General features: G+C 45.0%; 2 protein-coding genes and 1 long non-coding RNA gene across 5 annotated transcripts in view; 1 reads left to right on the top strand and 2 right to left on the bottom strand.

Moving 5' to 3' along the window:
- LOC311633058 overlaps positions 1-15226 on the bottom strand; it is a 67851-nt gene extending 52625 nt beyond the window's left edge. Inside the window, exons 1-2 of one of the 2 annotated variants that reach the window (XR_014796892.1) lie at positions 15112-15226; positions 6218-6565 (exon numbers count right to left, since the gene is read on the bottom strand). This is a non-coding gene — a long non-coding RNA (uncharacterized lncRNA). Of the gene's footprint in view, positions 1-6217; positions 6586-15111 lie in introns of both variants that reach the window. The other variant, XR_014796893.1, reaches the window with a different exon arrangement.
- On the top strand, positions 14193-16969 carry COX7A1 (cytochrome c oxidase subunit 7A1). Its single transcript, XM_084905237.1, has 4 exons — positions 14193-15534; positions 16163-16249; positions 16352-16436; positions 16846-16969. The coding sequence occupies exons 1-4, from the start codon at positions 15313-15315 to the stop codon at positions 16899-16901; spliced, it is 450 nt and encodes a 149-aa protein (XP_084761363.1). The 5' UTR covers positions 14193-15312; the 3' UTR covers positions 16902-16969.
- A 661-nt stretch (positions 16970-17630) lies between these two features.
- Positions 17631-27242, bottom strand: CAPNS1 (calpain small subunit 1). 2 transcript variants are annotated; one of them, XM_084905233.1, is made up of 11 exons: positions 27093-27242; positions 26150-26364; positions 25214-25247; positions 24843-24932; positions 24634-24691; positions 24472-24536; positions 20412-20480; positions 20234-20312; positions 19980-20096; positions 18315-18373; positions 17631-18155 (listed from the first exon to the last, which is right to left on the bottom strand). In XM_084905233.1, exons 2-11 carry the CDS (start codon positions 26344-26346, stop codon positions 18129-18131), a joined length of 795 nt encoding a protein of 264 aa, XP_084761359.1. In that variant the 5' UTR covers positions 26347-26364; positions 27093-27242; the 3' UTR covers positions 17631-18128. The 2 variants fall into 2 exon arrangements, with proteins under 2 accessions (XP_084761359.1, XP_084761358.1); XM_084905232.1 differs by having other exon boundaries at positions 26918-27141.
- Positions 27243-27338: the final 96 nt, after the last annotated feature.

The following is a 27338-nucleotide window of genomic DNA, read 5'->3' as shown; positions in this document are numbered from 1 at the left end:
TACATAAAAAACCCTAAGACTCCATCAAAAAAACTACTATGTTTAACCCTAACTGGTTTGGCTCAGTGGATAGAGTGTTGTTCTATGGACAGAAGGGTCCCAGGTTTGATTTCAATCAAGGGCATGTACCTTTGTTGTGGGCACATCTCATCAATGTTTCTAACTCTCTATCCCTTGCCCTTCATAGACACAACTGATCCTCATAGCCAATTGGCCTGGAGGTCAATTCCTCCCAGTGATACCAATAACAATAAAGGCTTAACTACAACAAGACTATGCATACACCCCACAAAGGGGTGCACCAAGAGTGTCCACCTCAGGTAATGAGGGAGTCTTAGCCATGGGCCCTATAGGACACCTAGCACACAAAGCCACATTATCAACACAGGGAAGCAGCCAAAATGCAGATACAAAGAAACAGGTTACAAATGACAGAAATGGAGGAAAGCAAACTACTGGATATAGAGTTCAAAATCAGTGTTATAAGTTTGCTCAAGAATCTTCTAGCCCTAACTGGTTTGGCTCAGTGGATAGAGCATTAGCCTGTGGACTGAAAGGTCCCAAGTTTGATTCCAGTCAAGGGCAGGTACCCTGGTTGTGGACACATCCCCAGTAGGCGGTGTGCAGGATGGAGCTGATTCAATGTTTCTCTCTCATCAATGTTTCTAACTCTCTATCCCTCTCCCTTCCTTTCTGTAAAAAAAAATCAATAAAAATATATTTTAAGAAAGAATCTTCTAGAAACCACTGATAAATTTAGTGAGAGCCTCGAGGATCTAAAATTAAATATACGCTGACTGAAATAAAAATAATATACAGAGATCCAACAATAGGCTAGAGCACATGTGTCAAACACAAGGCCCGCGGGCCAAATCCAGCCCGCCAGGCCTTGCAATGTGGCCCGCACCGCGCTGTCATCACTGCACTCCGCTGTCAGTTTATGACATTGTCAGTTTATGACTGTTCAGTAAACCATTCGGCCCGCAATTTAGGCTGGATTTTAGATTTTGGCCCCTTCTCTGATTGAGTTCGACACCCCTAGGCTAGAGGATCCCAAGAATCAAGTCAAAGATTTGAAATACAAAGAAGCAAAAAACACCCAACTGGAAAAGCAAAAAGAAAAAAGAATTCAAAAAAATTGAAGATAGTGTAAAGAGCCACTGGGACAATTGCAAGCAAACAACATCTGAATTAAGGGGGTGCCAGAAGAAGAGAGCAAGATATGAAATTCTATTTGAAGAAATAATGACAGAAAACTTCCTCTATCTGGTGAAAGAAATAGACTTACAAGTCCAGGAAGCTCAGAAAACCCAAAACAAAAGGAATCCAGAGAAGACCACACCAAGATACATCATAATTAAAATTCCAAGGGCAAAAGACAAAGAGAATATTAAAAGCAGCTAGAGAAAAACAGTTAGTTACTTACAAGGGAGTATCCATACGACTGTCAGCTGATTTCTCCACAGAAACTATGCAGGCCAGACGGGAGTGGCAAGAAATATTCAAAATGATGAATACAGTGATGCCTCACACAACGAACTTAATTCGTTCCAGGAGCAAGTTTGTTATGCGAAAAGTTCGTTATGTGAAACGCGTTTTCCCATAACAATACATGTTAAAAAAAATAATTCGTTCTGTAGCATAAAATATGCTAAGATGACATAAAAAAGATAAATTTTTTGTTATTATTTTTATTTAGATACATCTAAAAACATAATTTAAAAAAAAAAACACACATTTTTTTAATTTTAAGACAGACTAAGTAGAGTCTACTGAATCTTGCACATCTTCATCCATTTTCTGCTTTTTGGCCGATGGTTTCATGAAAAACCTGTCCAAAGTCGTTTGTTTTTCTCTTTTCTCCAACATCTGCCGGAAATAACAGACAAGAGTATCGGAGTAAAGATGGTTGATCCTGTTTGCTTCAGCTGAATCCGGATAGTGGGCACTGGTAAACTCCTGAACTGCTTTCCATTTGACCAGGATGTTCTTGATGTCAGCAGTTGGGATTGGTTGATTGTTTGATTGTTGCTTCTCGTTATCCGATATGCAATACATCGGCAGCGATCGTGGAAGCTCGGGCGAAGCAGTCGTGGAAGCTCGGGCAAAGCGGTCGTGGAAGCTCGGGCGACTTCGTTGTGTGAAACGAAGTTCGTTGTATGAATTATGAATCATGAAATGAAGTTCGTTGTGTGCAGCGTTCGCTGTGCGAGGCGTTCTTTATGCGAGGCACCACTGTATAAGAACCTACAACCAAGATTACTCTATCCAGCAAAGCTATCATTTAGAATTGAAGGCCAGATAAAAAGCTTCACAGATAGGAAAAAGCTAAAGGAGTTCATCATCGCCAAATCAGTATTATATGAAATGTTGAATGGTAGTCTTTAAGAAGAGGAGGAAGAAGAAAAAGGTCAAGATAAAAATTATGAACAACAAAGTGACAACAAATGCATATCTATCAACACGTGAATCTAAAAATCAAGTGAATAGCCAAAACCAGTTTGGCTCAGTGGATAGAGCATCGGCCTGCAGACTGAAAGGTCCCAGGTTTGATTCCGGTCAAGGGCATGTACCTTGGTTACAGGCACATCTCTGGTGGGGGGGGGGGGGGGGGCGGGGTGTGCAGGAGGCAGCTGATCGATGTCTCTCTCATTGATGTTTCTGACTCTATTCCTCTCCCTTCCTCTCTGTAAAAAAAATCAATAAAATATATTTTTTAAATAAAATAAATAAAAATCAAATGAATAAAAAGTCTGATAAACAGAATAAACTGGTGAATATAATAGGATCAGGGGCAAGATCAACCAAAGGACTTGTATATATGCATATAAGCACAACCAATGCACACAAGACACTGTGGGGAGGAGGGTGGAATGAGGGCATCCGGCAGGGGATAGGAGAGGCTGGGGGAAGGTCAATGAGGGTGGGGGGGAAGGGAGATATATGTACTACTATGTGTAATACTTTAAACAATAAAATAAAATTTAGAAAATAATAATAGAATCAGGGGCATATAAAGATAATGTACTGACAATTCTAGGGGGGAAATGGGGGTGGGTATGTGGAAAAAGACTGGACAAAAATTGTACACCTATGGCTGGGACCGGTTTGGCTCAGTGGATAGAGCGTCAGCCTGCGGACTGAAGGGTCCCGGGGTATGCAAGAGGCAGCTGATCGATGATTCTCTCTCATCAATGTTTCTAACTCTCTATCCCTCTCTCTTTCTCTCTGTGAAAAGTCAATAAAATATATATTAAATAAATAAATAAATAAATAATAAATTTTAAAAATCATACACCTATGGGTGAGGTAAGGGCAGAGAGCGGGGTGGGAACCAGGTGGAAGGGAGCTATGGGAGGAAAAAGAGGAACAACTGTAATAATTTGAACAATTAATATTTATTAGGGGGAAAAAAGAAAAAAAAGACCCCAAATAGCTGTAACAATCCTGAGAAAGAACAAAGTTGGAGGAATCACAATTCTAGATATCAAATTATATTACAAATTATATTCTCAAAACAGCCTGATACTGGCACAAGAACAGGCATATAGACCAATGGAACAGAACAGGGAACCCAGAAATTGATCCAAGGCATTATGCTCAATTAATATTTGACAAAGGAGGAAAGAACATATAATGGATTCAAGACAATCTATTCAATAAATGGTGCTAGGAAAATTGGACAGACACATGCCAAAAAAAAAAAATGAAACTAGACCACCAATTTACACTATACACAAAAATAAACTTAGAATGGATAAAATACTTAAATATACAATGGGAAACAATAAACGTATTAGAAGAATTCATAAGCAGGAAAATATCAGACATATCTCGTAGTAAAATGTTTACCAATACATCGCTTAGGTCAATGGAAACTAAGAAGAATATAAACAAATGGGACTATATCAAAATAAAAAGCTTCTGCACAGCAAAAGAAACCATCAACAAAATAACAAGAGAACCCACTGCACATATTTGCCGATAAGGGGTTAATCTCCAAAATTTATAAAGTACTCATACAACTTAACAAAAGGAAGATAAACAATCTAATTAAAAAATGGGCAAAGGACCTAAATAGACACTTTTTGAAAGAGGACATAAGGAAGCCCAAAAGACATATAAAAAAAATGCTCAAAGTCACTGATCATCTGAGAAATGCCAATCAAAATGATAATGAGGTACCACCTCACACCTATCAGAATGGCTATCATCAACAAATCAATAAATGACAAGTGCTGGCAAGGATGTGTAGAAAAAGAACCCTTGTGCCCCTAGGGCAATGGAAGCTAAAGAGAAAATAAACAAATGGGACTACATCAAAATAAAAAGCTTTATTTTACAGCAAAAGAAACCATCAACAAAACAACAAGAAAGCCCACTGTGTGGAAGAACATATTTGCAAATGTTACCACTGATAAAGGTTTAATCTCCAACATCTACAGACAGCTTATACAACTACGTAAATAAAAGGAAGATGAATGATCCAATTAAAAAATGGGCAATGGACCTAAATAGAATATTTTCAAAAGAAAACAGAAGGAAGGCCAAAAGGCACATGAAAACATGCTCAAAGTCACTAATTATCTGAGAGATGCAAATCAAAACAACAATGCGGTACCATCTCACACCTGTCAGAATGGCCAACAACAACAAATCAACAAACCACAAGTGTTGGCGAGGTTGCGGAGAAAAAGGAACCCTCGTGCACTGCTGGTGGGAATGCAGACTGGTGCAACCACTGTGGAGAACAGTGTGGAGTTTCCTCAAAAAACTGAAAATGGAACTCCCATTTGACCCAGTAATCCCACTCCTAGGAATATAGCCCAAGAAACTAGAAACACCAATCAGAAAGGATATATGCACCTCTATGTTCATAGCAGCACAATCTACAATAGCCAGAATTTGGAAACAGCCTAGGTGCCCGTCAGCAGATGATTGGATCAGCAAACTATGGTACATCTACACAATGGAATACTATATTCTTGGGTGAGGATTAAAAAAGAAAAAGTAGGAATTTTTAAAATAAAAAAGAAGGAATTCTCATCATTTGCAGCAACCTGGATGGAATTGGAGAACATCATGCTGAGTGAAATAAGCCAGTCAATGAAAGAGAAACACCACATGACCTCACTCATTTATGGATAATAAAGAACATTATAAACTGATGAACCAAAAGATAGATATAGAGACAGTAAAGCAACAAGCAGACTGTCAAATTACAGCAGGTAGGGTAGGGAGATCTGGGGGAGACAATAGAAGTACAACCAATGGACATAAAACTCTGGAGAGGGAGGGTATGTATGGGGGGGGGCAATGTTAAAATATGTACACAGATAATAATTTAATAAAAAATGTTAAAAATAAAATAAAATAAAATAAAAAATAAAAATAAAAAAAGAAAGAAAAGGAACCCTCGTACACTGCTGAAGAGAAAGCAAAATGTGCAGCCAATATTAAAAACAGTATGGAGTTTTCTTAAAAAATTAAAAATCGAACTCCCATTTGACCCAATAATCACACTGCTAGAAATATATCCCAAGAAATTAGAATCACCAATCAGAAAGAATATATATACCCCTTTGTTTATAGCAGCTCATTTTACAATAGCTAAGATTTTGAAACAGCCTGAGTGCCCATCAGCAGATGAGTGGATTTATATCTACACAATGGAATATTACACAGCTGTAAAAAAGAAAGAACTCCTGAGCAGAGTTCTCTCTTGCCTCTTGTCATTTTTAAAGAATTGGTTTCTTTCCACCCTCCCCTTTCTAATCAATTTGGTCTAGTTAATGAATGAGAGTTAGGGCTCTTTTCGATGTCACTTCCTCCAGGAAGCCTTCCTTAACTATCTAAGGTTGGATTAGACATCTCTTCTATGTGCTCTGAAACTCCCTGCATCATGGCACTTAGCATACTTTTTCTTTTTTAATCCTCACCCAAGAATATTTTTTCCATTGACTTTTTTAGAGAGAGGGAAGGAGGGAGACAGAGAGAAAGAGATGTAAGACACAAGAATTGATTGCCTTCCTCACATGCCCCAACCTGAGCCAGGGATCAAACCTGCAATCCAGGTATGTGCCCTTGACTGGGATTTGAACCCATCACCCTCCAGTTCTCAGACTAGTGAGAGCTTAACATCTAAATATATAAAACCCTAATATGCAAGTAGACCGAACGGCAGAACAATTAAACAACCAGTCACTATGATGTGCACTCATCACCAGGGGGCATGCGAGGAACATGGCCAACATCGGTAGCAGGCAGCAGAGTGCAGAACATGGCAGCATTGTCTGCAGTGGGATAGTGGAGCATGTGAGCAGGGGCACCAGACCAGGGTGAGATGTCAGTCGCTGTCATCAGGGCAAGCCTCCGGTGGTTTCTGAAAATTCTTTGTTCTTGCGCATCATGGTCCCGCCTGGCACTCACACCTGCAGCCAGCGCCAGAGCTGCAGCTTGCACTAGCTGCCAGCACTCAGCTCCGGTCCTGATCGCTCGTTGCCATCAACTGGTATGAGCGGCAGCTGCTAGCCCTGATCCATGAGGGCTTCTCCACTGCCGGAACCTGCTGGCAACGAACAGTACCTGATTGAGGGGGTGAGGATGAGAAAGAAGACAGACAAGAAAAGATGGGGTCGGGAGGACTGAGACCCAAGTCTGCAGTCCCGAGTTTATTCCAAACAGTATATTTAACCACTGCAGCAATTTAGGCAAAAGCAGTAAGTTCCTTGTTTACGCAAAATATTTTTGCGCCGCTAAGTCTACTGACTGTTTTTTAACCAAGTCAAGTAAATGTCAAAGCTAGCAATGCACACAGTCCTTGTGCTGCAAGTCAAAACAATTCCTGATAACTGCAAACAGCAGTAGTTTTCCATCAGCGAGGGAGGAAAAGAGAGCTATGTCTCAACAAGTGAGACCCTTGCTTTCAAGGGCAGCTCCCCTTTTCTTTTAATTAAACAGGAGATTGTTTGTGAGCCTGTAGCTGTAAATGAATACTGTGAAGTGCTGCTTTAATTCCAAATAGATTCTTAACCAGTAAGCGAAGTGACAAAGGAGCAAGGCATAACATGAGTAATAACAGAGCCAGCGTCCCTAATACCAGCATGACTAGATGCTGAAAGGTACCAAGGGATGGCACTTGTCCCATAAGCCAATGAACAAAGTCCTTAGCACTCTCAGCTATGCTATTCAATAGTATCTAATTGAGGTGCATTCTTTATCCCCAGTATCTCTCTATGTAATTGTAGCAAGTCCAATGAAACATTTTCTGTATGCCATTTGCTGAATAAATATCTCTGAATCTGTTCCCAAGTATATTGGCTCTCATTATACTGCTTAGAAGTAGCACAAATCCATTGATATTCAGCATGGCATCAAAGCTGATTCCTAACTTTTAAACCTTGAACTTGTTCACCTAGGACCTGAACCACATCATACAGGGCATTTAACTTCTCTTCAAATTTTCTATCTATGTTTTCTTGCGTTCCTAATGCTTGGGAGACTTTTCTCAACAGATCATTAACATAATGTGCTGTCTGAATAGTCTGTCAAAGAGACAGCAGCCGCTGTTGCCGAGGCAACAAGAGTAATAAGGGCCATAATGCCAGCAATCAGGAGTCCCACAAATCTTTTAGCACGAGTTAACGCCGTGTTGACCTCTTTCCATACTTGTCTGCTCTTTTCATCATACCAAGGCTCTGTGATATTAATTAGTGTCATTATAAAAGCTGGTTGATATAATACTAAAATTTTGGTATCATCCTCAACTGAGGTAACGCAGTTAGTGAGATTACATTTGATACAAGAAACATTATATACAGAGTCATGGACAATAATATGAATTCTCCACAAGTAATGCATAAGGTTCAGGAACATGTGCAGTAATTTCCGTGATCTTTATATTGGAGCTGCCCCTAGCTATGGCCAAAAAGGGTCCCATACTAGCACTTAGTTTCCACAAGTCAGTCTGATAAGTCTTATGGTCTAATGTCCATAGCCCTTCTACAAATCCTTGCAAGTTGTAAACAAGGGTTGGACTTGTTTACCGGTATCTACTGTGTTTCCCCGAAAATAAGACATCCTCCGAAAATAAGACCTACTTACAGGTTTCCTTCTGAGTGAAATATAAGGCATCCCCCGAAAATAAGACACCCCCCCAGGCTCTGTCTCAGAATGCTATTGCTAAACATGAGAAATTTGGTCCACTGATTCTGAAAGAAATGGAGTCACAAGAAATTCACCAGGAAATTCAGGAATTGGGTTGTTATGATGATGTTCCAGAAGATGATGACATGATTGTCATTGAATAAATGAGTAAATTCTTGATACTGTAGGATTCAGTTTGTCTGGTTTGTGTTGACAACTACCGTACTACCATACCATATACAGGTAATAAATTTCCTTTATTTTCATTTAACAATAAATGTGTACCGTATTCTTCTTCATGGAGAAATAAGACATCCCCTGAAAATAAGACCTAGTGCATCTTTGGGAGCAAAAATTAATATAAGACACTGTCTTATTTTCGGGGAAACAGGGTAATCATAAATGCTGAGATTAAGTCCTATTATCGGTATTTGAGTCACATTGTCCCCATAGTGCTGTCTCCAGGGAAGATGTCGTTGGGTTGCAGGAGACTCTGGGTGCTTAGATTCACTCAGACTAGCCTCTTCATTTTTTCCTCTAAGCTCTGGTCCTGCTTGGTGTACCAGCCTCTCCGGGAGCTAGTGCGGACTTTCGGCATCCTATGGGAAAACACAAACATGCCCTCGCCCCCAAATTAGCACCGGATCTGGTCCAGACCATTGCCCAGTAATAGGGTCCTTCCAGCGCACTTGTACATAGGTTCACCAGAATCTGGATGTACACCAGAATCTCTGAGCCGAAGATTTCCCATTAGAATCCAAATTTAAAAATTTTAAAATAAATAAGGCATGGTTAAGATAATTTTGCAGTGTCAGGGGTATAGTTCCACCTTTTTTATTTTTTGTAATTGTTGTTTTAGAGTGCTATTAGCTCTTTCTACTATACCTTACCCTTGAGGGTTATAGGGGATTCCAGTTTTATGAACTATACCTAATTGTGTATAAAATACTTGAAATTTTTTCCCAGTATAACCAGGCCCATTATCAGTTTTAAGACTTTTGGGTTGTCCTATAGTGGTAAAGCATTTTAAACAAAGGGCGATACAGTGTTTACTCACCTCTCCGGATTGCAAAGTGGCCATTAGAAATCCGGAAAATGTGTCAATAGTAACATGTACATACTTTAATTTTCCAAAACTAGGGACATGAGTCACATCCATTTGCCACAAATGATTGGGCAATAAACCTCGGGGATTTACCCCCAACTGTGGCACAGAGAGTAATTCCAGGCAGGACTGACACTGTTTGACTATTTGTCTAGCTGCTTCTCTGGTAATTTTAAACTGGAGTCAGAGGCTGTTATTATTCTGATGATGGATGGCATGAGATTGCTCTGCTAATTGTTCTTGGGTAAACAAAATTCTTATGGCCTGATCAATTATCTCATTGCCTTGAGCCAAAAGTCCAGGTAGGCCAATGTGAGCTCGGATATGGCCAAAATAGCATTTTTCAGTCCTTTGCTGAAGTTCTTTTTGGGTGGCTCTAAATAGACTCTGAACATTGCTGTTAGAGATTCCTATAAAAGGAACGGTTTCTATAATTGTAGTGCCCTAACTATATACTGACTATCGGAGTATAGATTAAATCTTTGATCGGACACCTTTTGAATAGCGGCAAGGACAGCTTGCAGCTCGACCTCCTGAGCTGAATGGCATCCAGTTTTCCAAGTTATAGTTTTTCCTAGTATAGTATAAGCTGCAGTTCCATTAGAGGAACCATCAGTGAAAATCAATAATGCACCTGTTAATGGCACAGCAGATATTTTTCCAGGGAAAACAAACTGATGTAAGCTAACAAATTGCAACAATTTATCATGGGGGTAGTGGTTATCCAACTTCCCCGTATAGTTGGCAAGGGAGATGGCCCAAGTATCACTGTGCTGAAATAACCAATCCTGCTGCTGCTTGGAAAAGGAAGGACATATAAAATGAGGTTTTCTTCCTAATAACTGACAAGACTCTGTCCTAATCATATGAATCAAGGTTGCCACCAGCTCATGATAAGGAGTAAGAACTTTAGAAGGAGAAACAGCTAAGTGTAGCCACATTAGTGGTCCCTTTTGGTATAAAACTGCAGTAGGAGTGTGTTGTGTTGGTAAAATATATGCACCCCACTCCTGGTTATAATCACAATAAGATATATGCTGAGCAGTTATTGCCTCTTCTACCCTAGCGAGGGCAGCACGCCCCTCATCAGTTAATACTCTGGGCGAGATGGGATCAGAATCTCCTCTTAATATATCAAATAGTGGTTAAGTTCTCCAGTAGTAATTTTAAGATAAGGCCTAATCCAATTGATATCTCCTAAAAGTTTCTGAAAGTCATTCAGCATTTTCAAGTTATCTTTTCTTAATTAAATCTTTTGAGAAGTAAAATAATACTTTTGTAGTTGATAACCAAGGTATGAGTAAGGTGGACTTCGCTGTACCTTTTTTAGGGGCTATTATTAGGCCCTGTTTTTTAAGCCTTTCTTGTATACAGGAGAAAGTAGTAAGTAAATATCCTTCATTGGTGTGAGCCAATAGTATATCATCCATATAATGTACTAAGTATACTGTTGGATATTGCTTCCTCGTAGCTCTAAGAGCTTGAGCCACATACTTTTGGCATAGAGTGGGATTATTAGCCATACCTTGGGGAACACAAGCCAATGATATCTTCTCATAGGTTCTCTAAAATTAGTAGATGGCACGCTAAATGCAAATCTTTTACAATCTTGTGGAGCCAAGGGTATGGTATAGAAACAATCTTTCAAATCTATTATAATTTTATAAGTATTGTCAGGGATGGCCATAGGAGACGGTAGCCCTGGTTGGAGAGCTCCCATCAATTCCATAGTTTCATTAACTCCTGAGATCCTGTAATAATCTCTATTCACCTGGTTTCTTTTTAATTACAAATATGGGCGAGTTCCAGGGTGAATTTGAGGGGGCTATGTGGCCGCTATCTAATTGTTCCTGTACTGAACCAAAGTTCAGCAGCCTGAATTTTCTCTTCATTTAAGGGCCATTGATTAACCCAGACTGGCATATCACTTTTCCATGTAATAGGGTCAGCATGAGTTGCAGGAAAATCAAAGGCCCCTCCTAAAAATACCCTAACCCTGCTCTAGGTGGTCGAGGCCTGTAAAGGTTCTGTGATCCCTTGGCCTGATACCCGTAGGCCTTGCTGAGGTAACAACCCTTGATCAAACATCTGCTGTGTGACTGCAGCACTAGGGCTGTAAATTTACACTCCCATTTCTTGCATAACATCCCTTCCCCATAAATTCACTGGCAGTCCTGGTAACACGTATGGCTGGAAACTCCCGCTATGACCCTCCTCATCTGTCCAAGATAATAATCTACTACTCTGCTCAGGGCTATGAGCTTGACCAATTCCCTGAAAAGATGTAACAGCCGCCTGTTTTGGCCACTGGGGAGGCCAGTGCTGTTCTGATATCACAGACACATCTGCTCCAGTGTCTAGTATTCTTTTAAATTTTTTTCCATTGATATTTAAAATTAACTTTGGTGTTTCTTGTTTGATAACTTATACCCAGTAAGCATCTGAAGAACCAAAACCTTGTTCTCTTTCTTATCACATGTATAACCTTCATAAAAATTTTTACTATTTTATATTAGCCTTTAAACTTTCTTTCTATGTCCTTCAAAAATGTATAACCATGTCTTAAACCTCCTATTATTTTAAAATGTTTAGAAAAGGCAGAGGGAAGAGGGAGCAGGCCCAGGCTCCAGCCGCTTGAAATTTAAAATGCCACATTTTTCCTACAGATAAGAATCTCAGATTCTGATAGGCCTGAAAAGGGGAATGGGAGAATTTCTAACTGTGTCTTTAAGCCCCCTAACAGAACATGGTGAAAAGTGTCCCAGTAGTCACCAGGGGTTTTGGGGTCTCGTTGGGGTGCAGGGGGTCACAAAGGAATTTCTCTCCTCGCTGTAGCCACCACCTCCAGCTACTCTAAACAACCCCTGGAGGGAATAGACACCAGGTGGGCGGAGGCAGGGCTCCCATGGAGGCGTTTTCATCTAGCAGTCCACTCTGTTCCCACTGGGAAAACGCTTGCCTCCTGCTAAGGTGGCATGGGGGAACTGGTGACCCCTCCACTGCAATCAGACTCCCTGACCTTTCTGAAAAGCTCTTACTGATTTTAAAATTATAACTTAAGAGTTGACACACACAAGGACCAAGCGGCCCACAAAATATTTTCTTTTTCAGCTAAAGAGAAAATAAACAAATGGGACTACATCAAAATAAAAAGCTTTTTTACAGCAAAAGAAACCACCAACAAAACAACAAGAAAGCCCACTGTGTGGGAGAACATATTTGCAAATGTTACCACTGATAAAGGTTTGATCTCCAACATCTACAGACAGCCTATACAACTAAATAAAAGGAAGATGAATGATCCAATTAAAAAATGGGCAATGGACCTAAATAGAATATTTTCAAAAGAAGACAGAAGGAAGGCCAAAAGGCACATGAAAACATGCTCAAAGTCACTAATTATCCGAGAGATGCAAATCAAAACAACAATGCGGTACCATCTCACACCTGTCAGAATGGCCAACATCAACAAATCAACAAACGACAAGTGTTGGCGAGGTTGCGGAGAAAAAGGAACCCTCGTGCACTGCTGGTGGGAATGCAGACTGGTGCAACCACTGTGGAGAACAGTGTGGAGTTTCCTCAAAAAACTGAAAATGGAACTCCCATTTGACCCAGTAATCCCACTCCTAGGAATATAGCCCAAGAAACTAGAAACACCAATCAGAAAGGATATATGCACCCCTATGTTCATAGCAGCACAATCTACAATAGCCAGAATTTGGAAACAGCCTAGGTGCCCATCAGCAGATGACTGGATCAAAAAACTATGTTACATCTACACAATGGAATACTATGCTGCCATAAAAAAGAAGGAATTCTCATCATTTGCAGCAACCTGGATGGAATTGGAGAACATCATGCTGAGTGAAATAAGCCAGTCAATGAAAGAGAAACACCACATGACCTCACTCATTTGTGGATAATAAAGAACATTATAAACTGCTGAACCAAAAGATAGATATAGAGACAGTATATCAACAAGCAGACTGTCAAATTACAGCGGGGAGGGGAGGAAGATCTGGGGGAGATAATAGATCAACCAAAGGACTTTTATACATGCATATAAGTACAACCAATGGACATAAAACTCTGGGGAGGGAGGGGATGTGTGTGAGGGAGGGAGGGGGACCAAAAAAAAAATCAATAAAATATATTTAAAAAAAAAAAAAGAACTGGCTAATATCGTGGAAAGATTGACAACCTTGTTGCCCAAACAATGGAGTCCCACTCCAGCCCTCATTGCCTCCTTCTCAAGGCCTATAATTCCTACTCCCCCATGCAATGTTTGCTCTACCAATATAAGCTTATGTGGGTAGGGGGTAGAGAGAAGATTTTTGTGGATGACCCGCTGCTCTCCCATACTGCCATCAGTATGGGAATAAATGCTCATATAATTCAACCCTGTCTCTGCTTAACTGGCTCAAGTAGTGACAGGCAGCCCAGACCCATTGGTTGTGCAGTTCCAAGAAAGTCTAAGCAACCGGCTGATGGGCCACCAGGCAGGTAGCTATGATGCACACTGACCAGGGGGGGGGGCGGGGGAGGGGGCGGGACGCTCAACACAGGAGTGGAAACCACAGGCATGGAAAAAGGAAAACAGACTGATGAATCAGAGGGGAGGGGTGGGAGGTGAGAGTGGGAAGAAATTCACCAAATGTCTTATATGCATACCAGAGGCCCAGGCCCGGTGCACAGATTCATGCACAGGTGGGATCCCTTAGCCTGGCATGCAGGGTCGGGTTGAAACCCGCTCTCTGACATCCTCTGAGAGGTCCCAGATTGTGAGAGGGTGCAGGCCAGGCTGAGGTACCCCCTCAGTGCACAAATCTATGCAACCGGAATCTAGTAGTTTATAAATGGAAAAAATCTAACATATTCCATTTACAAGCATAGTTTGAAAGTGTTAAGGGATTTTGTTTCCTTTAATTTTTATTGATTGATTGCTTTTAGAGGGAAAGCAAAGGAGAAAGGGAGAAAAAAAAAACACATCAATTTGTTGTTCCATTTATTTATGCCTTTGTTGCAGGAAAGCCCCAAAAGTCTAAATTCAGGATGGATTCAGAAAACCTGACATATAACCTTATGCAAATTCCTTACAGCTTAAAAGGAGAAACACATAAACAGGCAAAGCAGCTGCTTGCTTCCAGCAGTGGCCAATCAGTAATATAGCCACACCATCCCAGGACAGGATCTCTGTTTCATAGGAGGGCTCATATTAAAAGCATGCGGTGGGTAGTCACATGGGACAACAGAAAGTACAATGCAAGTCTAAATTAACAGATAACATCAGGCAGTTATCCACACCCTATACATTCATTAACCGTCTTCTTGGAGCGTTGATGTTTACCCTCAGGCGGTAATCTGGCTTTCTGGGTAGTTGGCCAAACCTGCAGCTACAGAGTTAAACAGTCACAGAAAGTTAAACAGAGTCCAACATTTCCCCCACGCCTTTACTGCTGGAGACACACTGCATCTCTATTCTTGCATGGGCCTGCGCCATCAAGGGAACCCACAACCTTGGTGTATTGGGACAATGCTCTAAACAACTGAGTTTCTGGCCAGGGCAGAAAGTGTTAAAGGAATTTAATTATTATAAAAGCCCTCTTTAAGAGTTTGTTAAAATATTTTAGACTAGGCCAGGATTATTACTGGTTGATAAAACTATGCTTAACCCTGGCTGCACATCAGAATCAGAGAAAAGTAGAATCGAACAGAATATGAATATATATCTTGTTTCTTAATCATTTTACAGTAAGTTACAGATACGATACCCTTTTACTCCCCAATACTAAAAACATTATTACATAACCATATACAATCATCAAAATAGGGACATTAAGGTACTGATATGTTACTACCTAATTCACAATTTTTAATTCATCCCGCCCTGGTCGGTGTGGCTCACTCGCTCTGCAGTACCAGTCAGGGTAGATCCAGAAGACCTGAAGAAAATGCACTTACCCCAGGAGCATTACCTCAGCAGAAACAAACAAAATATGTATTCCCTGCTACCGCTTTCCTCCCCCTTGGACCAATGGAAATTCCGAGATGAGTAATAGATGGATGCCCCAACCATTCGGCGCGCAGGGGTGGGGTTGGAGTGTCTCCCCCGAGGGCCTGTTGGGCGAATCCGCATCTGGCCGCAGGCTCTTTCCGGCTCCACCCCTTTGCAGAGGCGGGGGCGTGGCCTGGGACCCACCAAGAGGGGAGGCACTGTGTCCTTGCCGGAGAAGGGAGGTGACTCCAGCCGAAGAGGAGGACGCAGAATGAGGGCCATGCGGGTGAGGGCCCCCGCGGGCCGGGCCCCCCATTCCGGAAACCTTCGTCCCGGGATCTGGGGCGCTGGAACGTGAGCCCATTCAGGGTTCGAGTCTCCCGTCTAACAGCCTGGGACCCCAACCCCTCACCTCCTAATCCAAGAGCTTCTCAGATAGCCAGGGACACTAACATGGCCCAGAGTCCCGGTTTGACCCTCCCTTTGTCCAGAGCTCCTAACACCTCGGGACCCAGGCACTGGGAACTGAACGCCCCTTCCCTTCCCGGACCTCTTAGGCTGTCTGGAAACTCCGTTGGGTATATTTCCGGGACCTGGGCTTCTACCATTAATTCAGGGGACTGTGCCTCTCTTATGGGTCTGCTCCTCTTCCAGGACCGTACAATGGTCGCCAACCTTCTGGACCTCACGGACCATCAGTGAGGTCACCGTAACCTCCAAGTCAGACCTTTCAGGCGCCAGTCCCTTCTGGGTCTTTCTTGACAGTCCACCCTCTCCCACTCGTGCTGGCAACTCTGATCTTGTCTTTGGGAAGCTTTCAAGTCATAGGGTCGTCCCCGTAAACCCCGCTGGACCCACTTCCTTCGAGACACCCCTCCCGGTGTCTCTAAGACCCATCCACCGCCTTCCCCCAGGCTTCCCAAGCGTTGATTCGCTCCTTCAGCTCAACAGCTCGGAACCGCTTGGAGAACCGAGTGGCGGAGAAACAGAAACTCTTCCAGGTAGGCGGGGCGGGGGCTGCAAGCTGATCCAGAGGGAGGCGGGGGGGGGGATAGTCTTCGCAACACCAGCACCCTTTTCTTATTGGATGCCCCCAACATCAGGCGGACAATGACCTTCCGGTGCACTTGAAGGGCGGGGGAACTGACAACATTCTTTACCGACTGACCATGGGACTGTGTCTGGGAGGTGAGTGCAGGGCCTGTTCGGCCTGAACTGCAGGTGAACTCAAGCTGGAGTGAGGAAGGGGGCTGATTCTTGGGCTAGAATTTAGGGAAGGGATTCGGTTCTAGGCTGGCCAGGTCTGGGGATGGTACTGGAAGCATATTGAGGAGAGCTCCCTAGGATATGGGCTTCTGTCCCAGGAGGGGGTCTGGGACCCTGGTAGGAGCTGAGTAGAAAGCTCAGGGCCTGGTCTGGATCAAGGACCAGGGATTCCCCACCTGAAGTACAGTTTGAGGAGGGAGTTTGAACCATGAACTGGGGCTGGGATCCAGACCGGTGATTAGAGAGTCTGCATTGGGGCTTAAAAACCCAAGATGGGGTTCAGGGAAGCGATTAAGAGTCTCATTCTGTATCCCCCATACTCCCTTTCCAGGTACCGTCTACAGTCTGTATTGCCTTGGCTGGGCTTCCTTCCCCCACCAGAAGTGAGACCAAGAAACCTGCATGACCTGAAGAACTTGAATAAGCATCAATAAATGTGCTGGCTTCTTGGGGAACCCAGCCCCCTCTGGCCTCTGTGTGCACCCTCAGACCATCCTCCCACTAGCAAGTAATCTCTGTCCTATGGACAGCCCATTGCCCCAGCTTTGAGTCCCCTCATTCTAGACCGGGACTGTTCCTAGGATGTCACTGGCTCTTGGCCTTCCCAGAAGGGTTGGGGGCCCCAAAGAGTACCCCTGGGCTATCCCTACCCCTCAGGCTTTGGTGATCCAAGGTGGTGTCCTCGATTGGGACAGGGATATGTATCCTGGGATAGCAGCTCTTTTCTCCCTCCAGAGGCTCTGGGGGGTGGGAAGGAAGATGCTGTGGTCATGGTGAAATAGTTAAGAGGCACAGATGAGAGTGGGACAAACATGACCTTGGGAGACAGAACCAGGGGTGACACTGATCCTTCCCACCAGCCCTGCTCTTTCAGCAGGAGCAGGAATGCCAAGGCCTCTGTGTTCCACTTTCAACTTGCACAGAATCTCTGAAGTATCAGCAAGAATGAGGCTACAACTCGACTGGGATCCACTGTGAGAAAGACATGCAGATCCAGCTTTTGGGATAGACACAAAGACCCACAAAACCACCCCCACTCCACCACCAGCACCAAGACTCCCTCTGCCGCAGACAGAGCCTGAGCCATCCCTCAACTCTCAGAACAGGAGGCAGATATCAGAGCAGCAACTGGGGTGCATTTATTCCCTCCAGGGTCTAGCAGGCTGGGGGGAGAATACAAAGGCACTGGGGCATATATGGGCCTGTTATGACCTGGCTGGGTGGTTAACTGAACAGGTGTGCCAGGGTGCATAGGGTCTAGGGTGATTCTCCCAGAACTTAGAGAAGGGCGCTTGGGGTGTGGAAGTGACACAACTTGGCATAGATGCATGAGAAGGGTTGTGGAGTGGGTGTGCCGAGGGTGGAGTGGCCCATGGGTCAGGGTGTGTTAGAGTGTCCTAGAGCCAGAGGTAACTTGGGGCATGGCATGTTGGAACATGTTGAGCCCTAGCTGTTGTCTGACACTAGTTGCCAACAGCTGGGAAAATGGAAAAGTTGATGCATCAGCAGGACCTACAAAGTCATGACTGCAGACAGGATCAGCCCTGGAAGAGACCAAATGTCCAAGGTGACACCTAATGTGAGGTGATGAGGAGAGAGGTCTGGGATTCCCACTCAGGAATACATAGTCAGCTGCAGCCACTGGGGAGAAAAAGGCACAGAGTGAGGAGGAGAATACCAGGAGCCCTTCTCTGCCCTCACCCAGGGACTGTTGGGAAAACAGGAGGGAGGGAACCCAGTTCAGAGCTAAGGGGAGGGGTCCCCTCCTAAGAACCTACATCCTAGGATGGGAGTTCTTACCTCCTGGATGTTCACCTGAATTTGTCCAGTGCCATCTTTATCAAGAGATTTGAAAGCACCTAGAGAAGAGAAGGGTTGGGGAAGAAGGGGTGGCTTTTAGGATAAAAATATACTAATATATGGGATGATGATAATAGTAGCTAGTACTTGATTTAGCACCTGTGCCAAGCACTATATAAAGTGCTTTCCATGTATTAACTCATTTAATCCAATTCTGAGATGTGTCATTTTAAAATTTGGCACAGAGAAGTGATTTGTTCCAGGTCATTCAGTGAGAAAGTGAGGAAATTGGGATTGAAACCCAGGTTGTCACCCACCTCAATAATGGCCTCCATATACCATCATCCTCTGCCCAAGCTTCCCACTGACCTCTGAGCTCTAGCTTAAATAGACTATTGAAAGAGACTCTGCAGGCTTCACTTCCTGCTTTAGTGTCTGGCATGGTTCCCACTCCGGCCCTGAAACTCCCCTCCATGTTCTCCACCCACAGCTAAACCTGGGCAAACAAGTGCCCACATGGCCTTCGCTTCTCTCTCATTCTACATTGTTACCGCCCTCAGATGTCCACATACTGCCTGGTGTCCTAGACGCTGCACTCACAGCAGTTACTACTGACCCTCGTGCTGGTAAATCCAGTGGACATTTCTTGGGCCTTCTCACGTGTGGCTTTTGGCATTGTCTGCCCTATTATCCACTCCCGCTTTCCCTTCATAGCCCTGACATACCTGTCCCTTTTCCTCTACCCATGGCTCTTAATGTATGGTCCTCCCTGGTCTCTTGGGAGCCAAATTTGACTGTCCCTCCCCTGCCTAGAACCTATTATAGTTCTCCATTGCCCCCACTGTCTAAATACCCCGAAAAATTGGCATTCACAGCCCTACATGCCCATTGTTCTTGCATCCTTTCACTCAACTCTCTCAAACAGGTCGAAGTTCAAATTCTGGCTTTGGAATTAATTTCCTTGCTGAGTGGCTGTGAGCAAGCAATTTTGTCTCCTTGAGCCCTAGTCTCCTACTCCATAAAATGGGGGCAATAATTCCCATTTCTCAGGGTGATCTTAAAGATTCAGTGCATTCATGTTCAAAAGAGCTTCATGATCCAGTCCCTGCTGTCCCCTCCTTGCAGCCTTTTGTTTCACCATCCCACCGCCTCTTCAGCATGCTGAACTAAGTTCAACAAAAACACCAAAACTACCATCTTCTCTCTCCTTTTTGGCCTTCACACTGGCTGTTTCCACTGCAATAATCATCCCCTCTCTCTCATGGGATCATTCCTCCTCACCCCTCAGTCTCAGCTCAAATGTGCCTTCCTCTAGGAAGCCCTCCTTAACTTCTCCGGCTGCCTCTTAAGTTTGAAGTCCTCAGAGCTTCCACAATCACAAATCTAAATACATTCTGCCCCAAGCTTCCCCTCAGAGCCCCCATCACTCTACCCTGGACTTCCTCTAGCCCAGCAGCAACCATTGAGCTGTCACTGTCTGATGATTTGCCTTTCCTCCACTGGAGTGTGAGTGATGTGAGGGCAGGATCTGGGGCTGTTTTGATCACTGCAGTGCCCCTACCATTGCCCACCTCAAGGTTAGGCTCAAAGGCCTTGGCTAATTTTTTGAATGTTGAATAAAATCCACCCCACCCCCACCCCCAAGAGAGCTGCAGTGTCACTCACGGAACATGGCATCCAGCCTAACCAGGCAGCTGATGAAGTTGTCAAAATCCATGTTCCCTTCCTCATCTGAGTAGCGTCGGATGATCATGTTGTAGAGATGCTCGTTTAGATGGAACCCTGAAAATGATTTAGTCTCTCAGGTGTGGGGGTCATGTAGCCCAACCCACTCCCAGCCCGATTCAGACTTAGACCAGCTCAGTGGGGCTGTCTCACCAATCCTACCCCCAGCCCCACTATGTGCCCACCAGCCATACCTGCTGCCTCAAAGGCCCCCGGAAGTTCACTGCTGCCAATAGTTCCTGAACGGTCAACATCAAACTGTTTATATATGGCCTGTGTGGACAGGGAGGTCAGGGACCAAATGAGCATCATGGGGCACAACATCTCCATGGCTTAGAAGTCTTCATGCTAAGTTTCAGAGGTCACACACACCTGCCATTTTTTTATGTTGGTCCACAGATACTTGAATTCCTCGAAACCCAGCTTGCCTGTTGTGTCACTCTGGCAGAAGGGTGTTAAGAATAGCTGTACCAAATCTGTGCACTGTACACCCTCTATACATCATGATATAACTGCCAAGCAGGGAAACATGGGGCTAAAACCCCAGTTCCTATCTAACCCTAGTCATGTTACCTTGGATGTTGTGCTATTTTTTGTTTTATCCATACAAATTTTACTTTGTTTCTTTTCATTTTATTTATTGATTTTAGAGAAAGAGGAAAGGAGGGAAGGAGAGAGAGAAACATCAATTTTGTTGTTCCACTTATTTATTCATTGGTTGCTTTATGTGATCAAACCCACAACCTTGGCCTATCAGGATGATGCTCTAACCAACTGAGCTACCTGGCCAGGGCCACTTTATGTTTCTAAATGGTTAGGACTCTCTTTAAACATAACCATGTGGAATTAAAATGAACTTTTCCAAACTATAAATTTCTCACCTGAATAGTTGCTAATTCCTCATTTATTAAATCCTTGATAGTAATTTGATTTCCTAAATGTTAGAACATGTAGGGGAGAAACCAAGATGGCGGCATAGGTAAACACCTAACTGCAGCCTCACACAACAATTTCAATAAAATACAACCAAAATACAAAATGGACATTACCCAGAACTACAGGAAAGTCAACTGACTGGAAATTCTACAAGAAGGAAAGAGAAAACCAGAAGGGAAATCGGAGGAGCAGTAAAAGCCTAAGGTACGGAGACAAGGTGCTCGTGTGGGGAGAGGACGGAGCCAGAGAGGAGGGGCGGCTGAGTGCCTGGCTGGCGTTCCCTAGCGGGAAGGAGATAAAAGCTCCGGACTATGCTGAACCCCAGTTCTGACAGCACTGAACCCCAGTTCTAGGCCAGACCCTGGGGACCCAGACATAAGGAGGAAGCCTGGGCTCTAAGGCGGAAACCCAGGGGAGCGGCGAAAAGCAGTCCCAGAGGCGCACACATTACGTGCAGAGGACGGACCGTTGACTCTGCTGCTAGATTGTCCTAGCATAAAGAAGACAAAAGCTCCGGACTGTGCTGAGCCCCAGTTCCAACTACACTGAACCCCAGTTCTAGGCCAGACTCTGGGGACCCAGGCTCATATGGAGGGAGCCTGGGCTATAAGGCGGAAACTCAGGGGAGCGGAGAAAGGAAGTCCCAGGGGCACGCACATTGTGCGCAGAGAACAGACGGTTGATTTGCCGCTGAATTGCCCTAGTGGGAAGGAGACAAAAGCTCCAGACTGCTCTGAACCCCACTTCCAACCTCACTTCCAACTGAACTGAGTCCCAGTTCCGGGCTCATTGGGGGAGAGCCTAAACTGTTTGGTAGCGCGCGAAACTCGAGGGCACCTTTCTCTCAGACTCAGGAGCCTCATAGGGCGGGGCTGACGGAAGCCAAGGCTGTAGGCTCCACCCTGAAACTCCGCCCCATCCAAGCTGCCAACTCAGGGAAGCTGCGAAAATGCCGAGACAAGGAAATAAATCACAAACGAAAGAAATGGAGGACAAAAAGAGACTGGATATAGAATTCAAAACCACACTTATAAGGTTTTTCAAGAACTTCCTAGAAAATGCCGATAAAATAAATGAGACCTATGAGGATATGAAGAATACATTGTCCGAAATAAAAAATATTATACAGAGTCCTAAAAACAGAATGGAAGATCGCAAGAATCAAGTCAAAGATTTGGAACATAAAGAGCCAGAAGACACTCCTCCGCAGAAGCAAGAAGACAAGAGAATCCAGAAAGTTGAAGATAATGTAAGAAACCTCTGGGACAACTTCAAGCAAACCAACATCAGAATTATGGGGGTCTTGGAAGAAGAGAGAGAGCAAGATACCGAAACATACTGAAAGAAATAGTGACAGAAAACTTCCCCCACCTGGTGAAAGAATTAGACCTACAAGTCCAGGAAGCGCACAGAACCCCAAACAAAAGGAATCCAAAGAGGACCACACCAAGACAAATCATAATTAAAATGCCAAGAGCAAAAAACAAAGAAAGAATATTAAAACCAGCAAGAGAAAAGCAGGTAGTTACCTATAAAGGAGCACCCATACGATTGTCAGCTGATTTCTCAACAGAAACCATGCAGGCCAGAAGGGAATGGCAAGAAATATTCAAGGTGATGAATAGCAAGAACCTACAGCCAAAAATGCTCTACCCAGCAAAGCTATCACTCAGAATCGAAGGCCAGATAAAGAGCTTCACTAATAAAAAAAAAAAAGCTAAAGGAGTTCATCACCGCCAAACCAGAATTATATGAATTGCTGAAGGGGGTACTTTAGGAAGAGAAAGAAAATAAAGATAAAAACTATGAACAACAAATATGTAACTATCAACAAGTGAATCTAAAAACCAAGGGAATTATATATATACATTTTATTGATTTTTTTACAGAGAGTAATATAGAGAGATAGAGAGCTAGAAACATTGATCAGCTGCCTCTTGCACGCCCCCTACCGATGATGTGCCCGCAACCAAGGTACATGCCCTTGAACAGAATCGAACCTGGGACCTTTCAGTCCGCAGACCGACGCTCTATCCACTGAGCCAAACTGGTTTTGGAAAACCAAGGGAATTAAAAAAATATGATGAACAATATTAACTGGTGAATATAATAGAATCAGAGGTATGGAAGGGAAGTGAACTGATGATTCTTGTGGAAAAGGTGAGGAGGGGGTGTGGGAAGAGACTGAACATAAACTGTGCATCTATGCATGAGGACAATGGGGGGTGGAGAAAGGGCAGAGGATGGGTTGGGAACCTGGTGGAGGGAAGCAATGGAGGGGAAGGGGGGAATGAGGAACATTTGTAGTAATATGAACAATAAAGATTAAAAAAAAAAAAAAAAAAAAGAACATGTAAAAAAACAAGAGCAACTTAGAGCTCTAAGAAAATGAAGGGACAGTAGTGAATATCTGATGGGTTTGTGATCAGAGCAGAATGAGATATTGGCAGAAAGCTCTTAGCTCCAGTGCTGGCACTTGAGAAATTCTCAATAACAACCTACCAAGACTTACCAGATTACCTAGTTCACACACCAGTTTTAAGCTTCTTAGACCATAACTTTGCTCACTAAATCCTCAAGACACCAACCCCACATGTAGTATTCCCCAGTCACAGAGATGGAAATAGATTTAGAACTGAAAAATCTACCTGTATCCCTGGCTGACAACACTCAGTGGTCAGAGCATCAGCCCTTATACTGAAGGGTTGTAGGTTCAATTCCCAGACAAGGGCACATACCTGAGTTGCAGATTCACTCCCCATCTCCCAATCGTGCAGACAACCATCTGATGATATGTGTCTCTCATATTGACATGTCTCTCTCTCTCTCCCTTCTACTCTCTCTGAAAAGCAATGGAAAAATATCCTCTGATGAGGATAACAACAACAAAATCTACCTGCATAAGATCATAGTAACACCTAATGTTCAGACCACTCTTTATCATTACAAACTATACTAAACCTTTTGCATGTAACTCTTATATAATCACATGTGATCACACAACATGTGTCTGCACTGATCTATGTGCCGAGTGTGCATGTATCCAAGATCAGCTAATGACTGACCACATGCAAATAGACAAGTGTTCCTGTGCATATGACATCACATATCGTAGTGTATATGGGTGTGCCTTATGTGTGCATGTATATATGTGCATGTAGGCATACATATGGCAATTATAAACTTAGGCTCTTAAGCCCAAAAGACATGGAGTCCAAATTCCTATCCTGCTACTTACTCTTTATAACTTCAGACAAATGACTGTCTCTCTCCAAGTCTGTTTCTTTACCTATAGAATGGAATATAATAATTGTATGTGTCTAAAAGAATGGTTCTGATGTACATATAAGTGCCAGCTATGACAGCTGATATTATAATTGATTGCCACATGTCCTGTCAACATCTGTGGGTATGCAAGTTATACCCTGGTTCCCACCCATGCTCTCAGAAAATTCCTCTTCACTCAAGGCCTCTTCCAGAGTGCCCTCAAGGATACATCCATCACGGCCACCATGCTGCGACATGTATCAATGCCAAAACCATCAGTCTTCAGATCAGGGTCTATGGAGGACAGGTTGAAGGTCAGAGGCCAGAGGTCATTACTACCCCAAATGCCATACCTTTAAACCTGCCCAATGTGTGGACCCCAGTCACTCACGTCGGGTCACCACTTTGTTGAGAATGTTCATGAGTTCTGTTGCGCTGACTTCCATGTCCTACAGTGAAGTTTAGGGTGGATCAGGGGTGACTGAAAAGGATCTGGGCGTGTTATGAAGGAGGATAGGAACTTTGGGATAGCCATGGTTGAGTGTGTGTACAAGAGCCACCCAAGGGAAATTATAGAAGAATTAGGACAGGGTTACTTACATCTCCAGCCAGCTGGGCAAAGAGCCTCCGGAACTGTCGGACCTCCTCACTCTCATTGGCCTCGATGTTGGAGTAATGGGTGCGTGGGGGCTGCAGAGGGAGAAGATCTCATAGAAGGTAGAGTGAGAGGTGGGGAGGGTAGCCCTGGCCAGTACAGCCCTAGGTTGCCACCCAGAGTTGACTGAGTAGTTGAGTGATCAAATGAGAGGTAGTCAGTGAATAAGGATTGGGTAACAGCTGTTGTGGCCATGACAAGGGAGAGACTGTGAGAGGGATGTGGAAAGGGTGGGGCTTCTCCAAAGGGACAAGGAGAAGTGCTGGAAAAGGCCTCGGAGTGGAAAAAAGGTCTCAGGCTGTGGAGGGCAGCTTACCGGAGGCTCTGGGTTATACTGCGCAGCCGCCTCACTGGAGGGAAACAGGGGAGTTAGTGCTACTACACCCCAACCCCTCCAAACCCAGACTGCCACCCTCCCTACCTGCTCCCTCCGCCTGCCTCATCTCTCCTTGTCCTCACCTGTCCCTATCCTTGCTGCCCTGTTTGCACCCGCAAGGAAACTCAGAGGCCTGACCTTAAGGTAGGCTCCATTCACCAGAGCACACCTGCCCAATGGCAGCTCCAATAGACTCAGCCCCTCTCAGGACTCATTTTGTAAAATTTCTGCCCCTGATTCTCAGGGCCCAAAACTCCTCTGATCCCATCTGTCTAGGAACTTAATTCATCGCTAGGGCTTCCTTAACTCTTGTGTCTTCCCAGCATTCTGCCCCAACTCCTTGGAGGGATCACTGCTCAGTGGCCAAGGCTAATTAGGCCTCTAATTAGGCTAACTAGAAATTCTATCTGCCCTACCTTCACCAGGACATTTTTTTTTTTTTAACCCAGCCAGGCTGGGCATCTTCAAGACCATTTCTCTTATTCCAGGAGGTTTGGCCTCTTCTGGGAGGACCTTCTCCTGGACACACCTAGGACGGCGCGCCCGGCGCATAAAACAAGCCTTGCCCCCATGAAGTGACACCCAGCCTCGCTGGCTCCGCCCCCTTAACGTTCATATTCAGGTAAGCGGAGGCCGGCGGGTAAGCCCCATCTCCCAAAACCCGGCCCGGCCCGGACCCTTCAAAGATCCAACAGAGGGCAACCCCCCAGGTGTGGCCTTGCCCCCACGAGCTGCAGTCGCCTCTTTAGGACCCGCCCCTCAAGGCCGGCTTCCCAGCCCTAATGGAGGCTCCAGGTCAATCTCCAGGTTACCCCATTCTATTCAGGCCGGACCAGTCTCCAACGTGAGGCCCCGCCCCCTCAAGCCCCGCCCTACCTGATGGCGCTAATGACCCCGCCCAGGATGCGCATGGCAGTTCCGCCTCCGCCGCCGCCGCCGCCGCCGCCGCCGCCTCCGCCGCCGCCGGCTCCGCTGATTAGGCCTCCGAGCACATTCCCCAGGCCCCCGCCCAGGCCCCCGCCTCCCCCGCCGCCGCCGCCGCCGCCCTTCAAGAACGAGTTAACCAGGAACATGGCTGTGACTCTAGATTCCTAAAGAGAAATTAGGAATAGTGGTTAGGTGGTCGCCGAGCCCCGAACCCACCCAACCCGTAAAAATGAGAAATTCAGGCAACTGGACGTGGGGGAATGAGGCCTCTGGCTGGGCTCGAAGAGACTGTTCAGAATGGTGTCCGGGCTGCTGGGGGTGGCAGTGCTCGGATGGGTGCGGAAGGGATGGTCACACTTGAAACCCCTTCCGAATTCAAAGGGTCTTGTCAGCCGAATAACCCCGCGTGAGTCTGCAGGAGGCATCGCTAAGCGTGGGGTTCGGGGAGCGCCCAGTTGGCATGAGGCATCCTGGAAGTCCCTGGGAGCTCGGTCAGAGCCCCAGACTGGACTAGAGGTCTTGGGCGGGTCAGGAACGCGGATCAGGTTCTCGGCCTGGAGGCCCCAGAGACAGGGTTTTGGAAATTCAGAATGTGGGATCACAGTGTCACCACTGGGTCTGTGGGCTCGGGTGTGAAATCGTGGGGGTTAGAACCGGGCCAGGGATAACGGGGTTCCCGTTAGAATAAGGGGCACGAGAGCATAATTTACGGGGTACCTCTCAAATCCAAGGGCGGAAGATGGAAGTGTGTCCGGGGCGAGATAACGCGGGTCTGCAGGTTCGAATCTCAGATCATCGCCCTGGGGACCTCTACAGACGGGACTTTAGGATCTGGTCGGGTCTGCGGCCGTAAGGGCCGGGATTACGAAGTACAAGGGAAGTGGGTGCTCACCGCCTCTCGCGGGTCCGCGGGTCCGCTGGTCTGCGCTGCTCCCCGGCCTCTGGCGGAGGCCGGCTCTGTAGGGCGGGGCGCGTGACTCAGGCGGCGCCTCCGGGTGAGCCCCGCCGGGCGCCCCGCCCGCTTCCGCGCGGCCGCTGCCGTCTCTACTGCGCCTGCGCGCGTCCGGCCTCGGTAATCGGTCGTAGCAGCTGGACTCGGCCGAATCCCCGCTCTGATTTCATAGCTCTGCGGTCTTCC

This window comes from Pipistrellus hanaki (genome assembly GCF_964339955.1).
Source record: "Pipistrellus hanaki genome assembly, chromosome: 15".
Taxonomy (NCBI): Eukaryota; Metazoa; Chordata; class Mammalia; order Chiroptera; family Vespertilionidae; genus Pipistrellus; species Pipistrellus hanaki.
The sequence above is the reverse complement of the archived record's forward strand: the minus strand, read 5'-3'. Positions and strand labels throughout refer to the sequence as shown.